This window comes from Sebastes fasciatus, chromosome 14 (assembly GCF_043250625.1).
Source record: "Sebastes fasciatus isolate fSebFas1 chromosome 14, fSebFas1.pri, whole genome shotgun sequence".
NCBI classification, from domain to species: Eukaryota; Metazoa; Chordata; class Actinopteri; order Perciformes; family Sebastidae; genus Sebastes; species Sebastes fasciatus.
Window position 1 is genome coordinate 8,458,645 of NC_133808.1, and position 12,331 is coordinate 8,470,975.

At 38.1% G+C, this 12,331-nt stretch overlaps 1 protein-coding gene across 2 annotated transcripts in view; it reads right to left on the reverse strand.

Moving 5' to 3' along the window:
* dpp10 (dipeptidyl peptidase like 10) overlaps window positions 1-12,331 on the reverse strand; it is a 226,039-nt gene that overhangs the window by 49,223 nt on the left and 164,485 nt on the right. For both annotated transcript variants that reach the window (XM_074658563.1, XM_074658564.1), the window contains exons 4-5: window positions 10,769-10,863; window positions 10,570-10,644 (exon numbers count right to left, since the gene is read on the reverse strand). In XM_074658563.1, coding sequence (XP_074514664.1) covers window positions 10,570-10,644; window positions 10,769-10,863 — 170 coding nt within the window. The remainder of the gene's footprint in view (window positions 1-10,569; window positions 10,645-10,768; window positions 10,864-12,331) is intronic.

A 12,331-nucleotide genomic window follows, 5' to 3' on the forward strand; every position in this document is an offset into this window, starting at 1 on the left:
ACTGCTCTCTAAGTCTAATTAAATAGGATATCTCAGACACTACTCGCATTTTCACACAAACAAAATAAACTAATTGGCTACTGCAATCTTAAAGGATAACTTCAGATTTTGATTTTTGGTTTTGATTTTGTAGCTCTGGGCCATGGATCTACCGGTTATGACAACACTGTACTCAATAGAATAACTGCTGAGATCTCAGAATGCGGTGACATCTATGCAGATAGGTCTAAAGGGGGAAGAAACATGAGCATTCATACGATCAGAGACGTCATAAACAAACCTTGTTAACCCAATTAGAAGAGAAAACAAAGGCAAACTATAAAATGATTTTCCAAACTTTCTGTTGTAAACATCCCTCACAGTTTACAGACTGGCTTCCTGCTTTAACCTTTTCTGCACTTCAGGCAGCAGTAGGCGAGATTGAGCTCGAGCAAATATGATTAAAAAAGGGGCCAATCAGAGCCGAGCTGGAGCCTTGCCATCTCTGAGCAGCTGTCAATCACTTGCAAACTCCGATCAAACGGTCAAACTAGGCAGCGCTGATCAAATATGAATCAATATTCTGTTGCTTTAATGCCTGTTTCTCACCTCAGACGTTTTCAGAAACATCTTTTAGTGTACTGTTTAGCTGTAAAATGAGAACGTTTTTGACCCGGCAGCCATGTTGAGATCAGTTGAGGAAATACCAAGCACCGCCCACCGGACAGCGCAAACTTTCTCATTTTAAAGCTAAACAGTACACTAAAAGATGTTTCTGAAAACATTTAAGACGAGAAATAGTCATTACAGTAACAGAATGTTGATTAATTGATCAGTGCTCCCTAGTTTGACTGTTTGATTGGAGTTTGTGAGTGATTGACAGCTACCTCCCTTGAATGAACAGCCAATAGAAACGCTCTCTCTCTGAAATGACCTGTGATTGGCCCGTCACAGACTAGATTTTTTAAAGCCTGAAAACAGAGCCTTGAACTGCAAAATTAAGTAATGTAGCAGTGACGTGATCATGTACTAACATAGTTACATACGTAACTTAAAATAAGTTAACGTGTCAAATTTTGAAATTTTGGCCTCCTGGGTGAAAGTCCTGTGTTTGTTCGACTTGCTCCTTTGCTCCCGTCATAATTACAACGGCCGCTAGAGGTCAACACCTCACAACAAATGCAATTATGGGTCGTAATAAGCTACTTGCATGGACGACCTACAGCCATTTTTTTGGTGAGGATGGCTTGCCAAATAAAGCGCCAACTAATCTGATGACATTGACTGATTGGCTTGATTGCTCATGTTTTTGCCAGTTGGATGTCCCTGCGTTCTGCGAAATCTTTGGTGAGTACACTTAAAAGTGGGGGGAGGGTTACTTGATTGATAGGTGTCTCATGCTAGCACACCCAGCTGAGGTGGTAGCCTCGAGTAACTTCTTGCCTAAGTTGGGATTTTCTGTTTCCATGCCAGTGCCAAGATAGTGGCGGGTGATAAGGCACCTCAAAGCTTTCAGTAACTTGTGGTTGAAGTCACACCTATCTTATATTTTTTTGTCTGTGGACACCTAAAGTGTCATAGTTCTAGGGGTGCGTAGAATGGATAAAAACTTTTTTTCATAGTACATATGTAATTGTATAAAACATCAATTCGTTGTTTTCTTTTTTATAAAATAACGAGAAAATGTCTGTTTTAAATACCAGACAATTCATGGTACATTGATACAAAATCCTCTGAATCCCATATTCAAATAACGCTGCCCTGGTCATTGAGTTGCAACATTGCCTGCAGTGACCCAATAAAACCTGAGATATTAAAAGGATAGATGCCTCTCCATGAAAAATCATTTACAATACATTTCTATCATCTCACACTATATTGTGTCATATTGCCCAGGCCTACATAGCTCATTTTATTTCGGTCTGCTGTGTTGACTTTACTTCTGCTGTTCTTCCTACTCCCTTTGTTCATATGTCTCATAATATTCTATATGCATTTATAGTCAGAGTACATTAAACATGTCCAACAGCATCCAGGGGCCTTTAGAGACAGGGTAAGGATGGCAGGTGTTATACTTTAACAACAAAATCACAAAGGCATACTGTTTGTGTTTTGTTGGCATGATCGGAGAAATGTTGATATATAATAGTCGGTGTCACCATTCACTGCGGCAGCCAGCATTCAAACAGACTCATTTTAGATGTGCTTACAGACTAACAGAGTCGCAGGTGCTGTTTTTCCAACATAAAATGATACATCAGTGGGATATTTGTTCCCTTTTTATAACATACCAGGTGGGCTCAACCGAGACAGCCGAGACAGTTTCTGCCGCCTCTGTTTCTTTTTGTTTTCAGCATTACATCTGGGACTCCTCACTTAACTCATTTGCTCTTTCATCAGCAATTTAGGCTCAAGGTGGGACACTGGATTATGAACCCATCGCATAAGAATGTCTCCATCAGCATTGTTCTGAACGCTCTCAAGTCAATGGCAATGGCTTTTTAACTTGTGTACTGACAGCCAGAAACGAGAAGAAATCTTGTAATACACAGAACAAATGCAAGCATACAATCCATTTATGCCTTGACATGCCAACAATGGAGGCTGTCACTCTGAATCAGTGAGGAATCAGTCAACGTCAAACCCACACACTTCCGTGCCTTTATAGCTTAAAGCTAATAAGGTATTTTCTTTTCTTTTCGAATGTGTGCTTAGCTTCAGTGGAAAAGGAACCGAACATATGCTTATTAAGAGAGACAGAGGACATATAACTAATGTCTCCCACCTGATTCAAATGCAGTTGATTTAAACCACTGGTCCACAAAGATGCCATAAGATGGGATATAAAGACTAAAAAAGGTTGCAAGGATTTGCGCCGACAACAGAATTACAAGATGTTTAAAGGCTAAAAGACACAGGCCTGTTGTCAGCAGTGACAAACAGGAATCCAAGAGATTATGAGCTTTTATCAAGCTTAATCACTCAAAGATACAGATGTAGCCAGATAACAGTTTGTAATCCTACAGATAGGTGATGCTAAAAGAGATCCCTTCACTCGCAGCAGAGCAGATCCATATAACCAGCTAGTAGGCATAAAGACTGTGGTATATAGAACAACGTATCAGTTCAAAGCCTGCATTGGGATCAAAGATTGTGATTAGCAAGAGACTCGTTCACTCATTTTAGAGCAGAGCCAGGTCTCTTTGTTATTCTTTTCATCATTCATTACAGGTTACGATTAAATTCAAGCACAGACTTTATGGTAGAATTCATAGATCTAAGCCTGGAGTTACAACAAACCACATTAAAGTCCTGTTTCAGCTCTGAAAAAAAAGGCAAATCAAAAAAAGCAAACATGGCAAAAAAATCCATATAATGATAAATTATTTTATTATACTATAAAACACTGCATTCAAATGCTACACACAATCCTGTAACACACACTGACTGTTTACTATGCTCATATTTCAAATCAGCAATGACTTCTTCAATATTCTATATATACACAATAGAAACCATGATGATCGTCTAACCTTAAACAAATGCCAAGGGAAAATAGATGAAATATATTGGCATAGAACATTTGTATTTACTGTATTTACAACTGAAAAAAATACTTTTGTGTGAACTAGGGCTGTCGATTGATCGCGATTAATCACAAATGAATTGCACATTTTTCATCCATTCAAAATATACCTTAAAGGGAGATTAATCAAGTATTTAATAATTGTATCAACACTAGAGTGGACAAATATGCATGCTCTATGTAAATGTCTGTATATATTTACACAAAACAATGACAAATATTGTCCAGAAATCCTCACAGGTACTGTATTTAGCATAATAAATATGCTCAAATCATAACATGGCAAACTGCAGCCCAACAGGCAACAACAGCTGTCAGTGTGTCAGTGTGCTGACTTGACTATGACTTGCCCCAAAGCTGCATGTGATTATGATAAAGTGGGCATGTCTGTAAAGGGGAGACTCGTGGGTACCCAGAGAACCCATTTTCATTCACATATCTTGAGGTCAGAGGTCAAGGGACCCCTTTGAAAATGGCCATGCCTGTGTTTCCTCGCCAAAAGTTAGCGTAAGCATTATTAACCTCCTTCGTGACAAGCTAGTATGACATGGTTGGTACCAATGGATTCCTTAGGTTTTTCCAAGAGGCTTTTGACCATCTCTTGTGTTGCTCTGGAAGGATTTCACATTCAGCACATTTTGCCTTCATCTGTATCTCTGGCTAAGCCTTTGTCATAAATAAAATACACATTGTTTTCACCGCTGTCAGCAGCGTCCATACAAGCTGTACTGAAACTTCATAAATTATACAGACAGAATGAACATCTCGCTACTCAAATAAGAAAAATCGAACAGCTGTGCATATTCATAGCTGTGGTATATTCTGGTTTAATAAAGAACAAACTTTACAAGCTGAAATCTGTTTTCTTATCACTTATAAATTTCCTTGCCAAAATTTAGCGTAAGTTTGGAGCATTATTTAGCCTCCTTCACGACAAACTAGTATGACATGGTTGTTACCAATCCTTAGATTTTCTAGTTTCATATGATGCCAGTATCTTCACTTTAGCTTTTAAACTGAGCCCGCTACAACCTAAAAATCACAAGTTGCTTGAATGCATTAAAAGAAAATAGTGGAGTTAAAACAAGTCAGCGTTAACGCATTATTATTGCGTTAACCTTAACAGACCTAATAACAGAAAAAACAGATCTCTTTTAATATGTTTCTTCCATCTGATTTGAAATGTCCTTAGAAATTATATTACAAAAAACTATTTAGTTGTTTTTCTGTGTCTATATTTGTTTTATGGTAGACACAAACAGATGTAACATCACAAGATGAAGCCACAACAGAGGCGTTTATCTGCTTCCTGTCTCTGTCTCCTCCTGACTGATCAGGTCTTAGGTTGTCCCAGCTACCTCATACATATCTTGGACAGAGACCATGACTGTAGCTGTTCCAATCCTCTGTTTCTGCCCAGCGATGGTCATGCGTTTTCCACACTGCATAATGTCATACCTACAGTGTGGATTTGGCTGTGCACCAGAACAATTAAGCTTTATGTACAAGTAAAACTTAGTTTTTATATATCTTTACTTTGACGGCAGATGAAGCTCAAGGCAATGCTACTATTACTGCTGACAACAAACAATTTTGTGGTAACGTATCCAGAACATTATGCACTATTATTTCTTCATAACTTGTTCGGAATATAACAAAACATACTGTAATATCCAAACCAAAACAAACAATTAAATGTAAGAAAGTGGGGAAAAAAACAAGAATCAAACTCACACACTGTCACATCTCTACTAAGGCGCTGAAATTGGGCACAAAGTGTTGATGAATGTTTTATTTCATTCAGTGCACCGGAAATGAACCTATTATAAAAGTAATTTATTTTTTCCGGAGAGGAACGGTTCTTATTATTACTCTTCATCACACAGGTGTCAAGCTCAAGGTTGTTGGTTTATTTCACGTCAGCGTGCTGCCAGGTAGATAACAAGGATAGTTAAATAAATACATAAAGGAAGAATGGGTTACAGTGTATTGCACTGTACATTGAAAGTGTACTGTTGAAGCTAGAGCTGTTTGTAGGTCTTTTTGATCAAGTCCAACTCTCGTCTCGGGGTTATGATACATGACTTGCAAGTCAAGTAATTTATTTTTTACTGGTAGTGGACTTGTTCGACTATGCAAACACAGCCTCCCTCTTTCATTCCTTCAAACATCTTCTTGAAAAGATCATTGTTGCAATATTTGGGCATATCCAAGTCCTTCATAATGTTTAAAAGTAGACGTTGTAGACTGCGCGAACTGTTGTTGGTTTGTGTACAACGCACAGAGCTGGCAGGAAACAGGCAAGAGGCCATGCGTTGCACACTGCCGTACAACCTCAATCGAGTCACATATTCTGAATGTGCAACCCGTTCTCACTGTCAACTCATCAAATATAGTTTTAAGTGTCAGAATGCTACAGATTTATAAAAGGATATTTGGCCTGTCAAAGTTAACGCGATAATGGAAATTTGTTTTAATGACACTAATTTCTTTAACGCATTTACGCAACTTGCGATTTTCGATTAACCTCTTAAAAATCCAATGGGCCGCCAATCTTTCGGAGGTTGTAGCAGGCTTTTTTTGCATCAGTTTTAAAGCTAGAGTGAATATACTGGTATCATATGAAATTAAAAAACCTGAGGAATACATTGGTACCAACCGTGTCATACTAACTTGTTGCAAAAGAGGCTAAATAACGCTCCAAACTTATACTACATTTTGGCGAGGAAAAACTGTCATGATCATTTTCAAAGGGGTCTCTTGACCTCTGACCTCAAGATATGTGAGTGAAAATGGGTTCTATGGGTACCAACGAGTCTCCCCTTTACAGACATGTCCACTTTATGATAATCACATGCAGTTTGGGGCAAGTTATAGTCAAGTCAGCACACTGACACACTGACAGCTGTTATTGGCTGTTGGGCTTGAGTTTGACATGTTATGATTTGAGCATATTTTTATGCTAAATGCAGTACCTGTGAGGCTTTCTGGACAATATTTGTAATTGTTTTGTGACGTTAATTGATTTTCAATAATATCTAAATATATACATGCATTTGCAAAAGCATATTTGTCCATTCCCTTGTTGATAAGAGTATTAAATACTTGACAAATCTCCCTTTAAGGTACATTTTGTCCAGATAAAATATGTGTGATTAATCGCAATTCACTATGGACAATCATGCAATTAGTCACAATTAAATATTTTAATCGATTGACAACCTTAAAGGATATACATTTGAATTCAACTTTAACTGTGGCAGACAGCATGAGATGAAATATATAACTTCATATATATATATATATATATATATTATATAAAAGCTCAATAAGTAAAATGAGAAATTGAAGTAAATACAGATCTGTGTGTCAGAATCATTTGGAAAAGAGTCTCTGCTGGAAATGAAAGTAGTAAACTATTAAACCACTCATGTGTTTAGGCTAATTAATCTCAAAATGAAAGACTAATTTCTCTTATCTAAATTTTATGAGTTTTTCTCATTTTATTCTGTTGCCAGCAGCCATAATTACAAGTGTGTATTTGGCATCCCCATTATGATATTAAATATTTACAGCAGTTTGGCTCCACAGCACAGCGTTTTAGCCGTGCTCCTGGCATGGCTCGAGGGATGGCAATCCCGGTCTGTCGGTTGGTCGGTCCATAGTCTAGAGTGAAACATATTTATACTACTGGATGGACTGCCAAGTCGTTTTGTACGGACATTCATTGTACCCAGAGGATCCATCCTGATGACTTTGGTGATCCCCTGACTTTTCCTTTATTATTGGATGGATTGCCATGAAATTTGGCACACATTCATGATCCCTTCAAGGTGAATTGTAATCACTTTGGTGATCCACTGACTTTATCTCCAGCACCATCATCAGGTCTAAATTATAACTTGTCCAATACGACCAAATACCTGCAAAACTAATGGCATTTCCATCAGCCTGTACTTTGTCATTTGTGCTAATTAGCAAATATTTGCATGCCAAAACTGCAAAAAATGGTGAACATGTTAAACAATTCTACCTGCTTGAGATCAGCATGTAAACATTGTCACTGCGACCATGTTTCCAAACTGATGTTTAGCTCATAGCGCCGTTGTGCAGCCTCACAGAGCTGCACGCATGACTGTAGACTCTCTTAGTCTTGTTTCAATATTTATGGGTCACCAAGTCAAGTCCTCAGGTACTCAAGTCTCGAGTAAATCAAGTTTCACGTCCACATATTCAAGTACAAATCGACTTGCAAGTCCTCATTGTTGCGTCTCGAGCCTCTCCAATGAAGCCTCAAATCTCCTTCTCTGGTTGAAGCTAACTCTTTTCTTCTTAAAGCTAAAATGATTTATCCTAAAAATATCTCCTCATGCAAGGTATTATCATATCACAAGCTCATAATGTAATTGTCAATTTGCACATGTTTTAGTCAATTACTGGAACTTACAAAAACTTCAGAAATTAGATTAGAAATAGACCAGCAACACCACTACATTCTTCCCCCAACATAACCTTGTGCTACAAATAAACTGGACTTGTGGCTATCGGCCGTATTGTTCCAAATTGCAAGACTAACCCTTCATGCAAACTATGCAAATCAGTCCTGATTAATCGCCTTGCCACTAATCCTCACAGTTGATCCTTTCCAGAGTGGAGGGTCCAATTTGCATATCTCATTTTGCATCCACTCTTTGCTGATGGAAAGCTGGTAATTATGGTTCAAACTCGCCCTGCTGCGCTCTCGTCAAAATGTATCAAGCTCTACACAGGACCATGGGTGTAGATGCTTATTCAACCCTGACAGCGTATTTCAGCATAGCTTTGTCTTTATAAGCCTTGGGATGTAATTTTTTACAGCCAAGTACAACACAAGATGTGAGTGATAGGAGGGATGGAAAGTCACCTGCTTTTTGAACATCTTAACATCTCAAGATAGTACTCTTATGGTACACGAATGGTCTGCTTAGTCTCAAATATCATCCCGAAGTCCTTTTCACAACAGTGAAACCTGGTGAAGTGGAGGGGATGGCTGACACAAGATGTACTTTCTATACTTTGACAGATAAGACTTTTTAAAGGTAATTAGAGTCCTTCTAGATTCCAGCTGGTGCCAGTTGTGTACGAAATTTTCAAAATATGAGCATGAATGCATTGAATTCAATTTATTGACTAAAATGAAAGTAACTCAAATATTGATTATTAATATTAAATGATACTGAATATATAATAATGAATGACAATTGAATTTATTTGTCAGAAGACACAGCAGCGTATTTACTTTCTTCGCAGACTCAGATCTTTTGGAGCCAGGAGCCAGATTATTTTTCTATTTTTCAGATCAGTGATTCAGAGTTGGCCAATTGGCCAACCTGCGACACCCTCCTTTCAAGCAGCTCACAACAAGAGCATGCTCACACTTGCCAACAGCCTCCCTTCTGATCCCTTGCATGTTTTAAATGGGGAATATCAACATCTGCCCTCCAAGAGGCGATTTAGAGTCCCTCCATTTGATCGCATCAGGCTGAAGAACGCTTTTGTTCATCAATCCATCTTGTCGCTAAATAATAATTAATGTGCTGCTAAGGAGAAGTAAATCCAGAGGACAGGAGGTATTTTTTTAATGTGTTATGTATGGTTAGTTGTGATGTGTTTTGTTTTTTGTCTTGTATGTACAACTGATGTGTCTTATTTGTCTGTCTGGGGGTTTGCTCCATGCTGCACTGTACTCATCTCATGATCGCTTAATTATGGTAATTATCAACATTTGGAAATGGAGCAACTTACTGGAAACCAGTCATATACGGTTTACATGTAAATTTGTATGCAACACCTGTCCTTTCAATTTCTAACCAATTGTTAACATGACACATGGGACTGCAGTGAGAAACAGCAGCTAGAATGATAACAAAGATAGATCTAGTTCAGGTAGTGAGAAATGAACTGTGAGTGTAACAAAACATCAACCGGCAGCACAGGGTAAAAGCACAAAAGCCCCCCTCTCAACTAAATAACATAAGCACAAAAATAATCCGTATGAAATTCCTGTTATTTGCTTTTAAGTACACAGAACCCCTCTATCTTGTATTAATGTTAGTTTGTATGAAAATCCTGCTGTATCCTCAAAATATATGATGTATTTTCCATCCAAAGCCATCTGTTTGCTACCTCGATCAGCTGTCACCAAATCCCACACTGAAACTCTAACCACACATTGAACTGATCACCAAAGTATTGATCACAGAGACAAGCGTTCTTCATGAAACAGCCTTAAACACACAGTAACAGTGTGAGCTGTCTTACTTTAAAACTAGTGTTTATTCCTCACCAGGTTCTGTGCAAAACTATCCATTAACTTCCAGTACTTTGCACCATGCATAGCTCTGACCAGGTCGCTGGAGCTAATAGCTAATTCTGCTCTCTGAGCTTACAGAGATTCCATTTTGGAATATTGAACATTTTCCAATCATTGCTTTTGTGATTTATGCAGATTAAAGGACCAAAATGTAATATATTTACTGTAATAAATCATAAAAGTACCATGATATGTCATCACAGATTAAGGAAACATGCTAAAAATACTGGCTTCTCTGACAACAATGCTACAGCCAGTATGTTCTCCTTTGAAATTTCCATTCCGGTGCGGAACGTCTGTTTTTGTTTTGGCCGGTGTGAACCCGTCCACGGCTCATTTTGACACCCTGCTACCACATATGAAACAAATTGGCATGCAAACTCAGCCTTCTGCATCCATGGAAGCAAGCAAACAAACTGGATCAACAGAGATAATCATACATCTCTCTGATGACGTTACACAGAAACCCAGAATAAGAATGAAACTACATGAAAACCAACTGAAGAGATTCCTAGAGAATCATCTGATTGCATTTCATCATCTGAGTGAGTACACTATCTGTTACACATTCCATATACTATATTTAGGAATGAGTGCAGAGTCTCACCATGACAGAGATGTGAAAAACATGAAAAACACTTGAGAAACGTACCTGTTTCACATCATAGGCGAAGAGCACATATTTCAGATCAGGGGAGACAGAATACTTTGCCACGTTGAAATTGATCTAATGGAAATTAGAGAGAAAGAAAGATATACTTACTGTTTGCAATGTCAATCATTATGATCGCATTTACGCTGTGATAAATCTTCATAACTTAATATACAGTGTGACAAACAAGTCTACTTACAAATGTTGTGTTTGTCAGGACAATCTCTGTTTCGTTTGTGAGGATGTTGAACTTGATGACGTGGCCATCACTGTTCCTGTAGATGACTTCGGAGTCTGTGAATAGAAACAGAGCGAACAAAGAAAAAAAAACATCGGTATGAAGGAAATTGAATTTAGAAAGGTTTTCCAGAAAAAGACAACTTCAAGGTGAAAACCAGCCGAAGCAGCCATCCCGACTCTATTTTGAACTGTGAAGATGCCATTAAGAAACAAACGCTTTCTAAGCCTCAATCTTTCCTCAGATTAAATTAGCAGTAACAATGCAGACAGCCAGACAGGCACAAGTTTGTGCAACTGTAATTTAATGTGATTAACTGTGAGAATCAAAAGTGAGATTTCACTGCCAGACAAACACAAAGGGAAGGCCTAAATTTTTCATCTTGTAGGTAACACAGGGTGATCTGTGTTGAGGGGAAGAGCGCTGCGTGGCTCCGACAGGGAAGCATCTTCCCTACAGAGCTGGACTGACTGGACGAGACAGCATTGTTTGTTTTGTGTCAGAGCCAAACATTCAGAAACGTAGCCCCCCTCAAATGTCACGGTATGGGGCATTGTCACGATAATACCTTTGTGTCAACACAATAGCATGCACAAATAATCTGAATATTAAATGGATGCATGCAGACGTGTACAGGTCAAAATACAGCATGACCACAGCAAATGTGTCCCTCTCATACTGATTAACAATTGTAATTCTCAATATGCTGCCTGAAAACAGAAACACAGATGGAAACAATCAATATTTCTCTTTTGTTCAGCTTATTTGACAATTAGGTTATTCAACTGTGAATGGTCTGGCCCTGGAAAGTGAAGACATTTCCATCACCAACAACTCACAATATTCCTAGAGCACATAACTCTTGTGCATTACTTGGCACATTTTTTGTCTTTTTAATTTTTAATTTTAAAAAGGGTGTGATTTTTTTTTTTTTTGTCTTTCAAAATTTTGGAAGTTCAGCCTCAGTTCCTATAATACGTATATAATAAACTGTGTAGCCAAATACCGAACTTTGGGGACATTGTTCCCCATTGAAACCCATTAAAACCACAATAGTTGATCCCATAGCCATTACAGCATAAAGTCATGCATTCTATTATATCAGGCTTTCAATCTAGAGCCTGGGCTTTCTGGCCCTGATTTTCTCATGTTTGCCCTATGGGGCAAATGCATGCTATTTTCCTGGTTTCCACTAGGGGCATGGCTGCTGTATTACGCGTTTGATGCAACGCAATAAAATCAACGTTGTTGCTTATTGACATATCCTAGACTGTGTGAGTATACAGAAAATAATTAATTTTGTTTTTAATTTGTAAAGAAGTGGTAGACATGTGATATATTATGATATAAGTTTGAATTACCGCCGTCAAGTTTCAGTTTACATCCCTGTCTGTCCAAAATGTCATCACTTCATCATTTTATTCTGTTTGACATTTGCGTGTTATTGTCATAATTATTGAGTTATGGCCAAAAAATGTGTTTTGTGAAGTCACAATGACCTTTGAACACTAAAATCTAATCAGT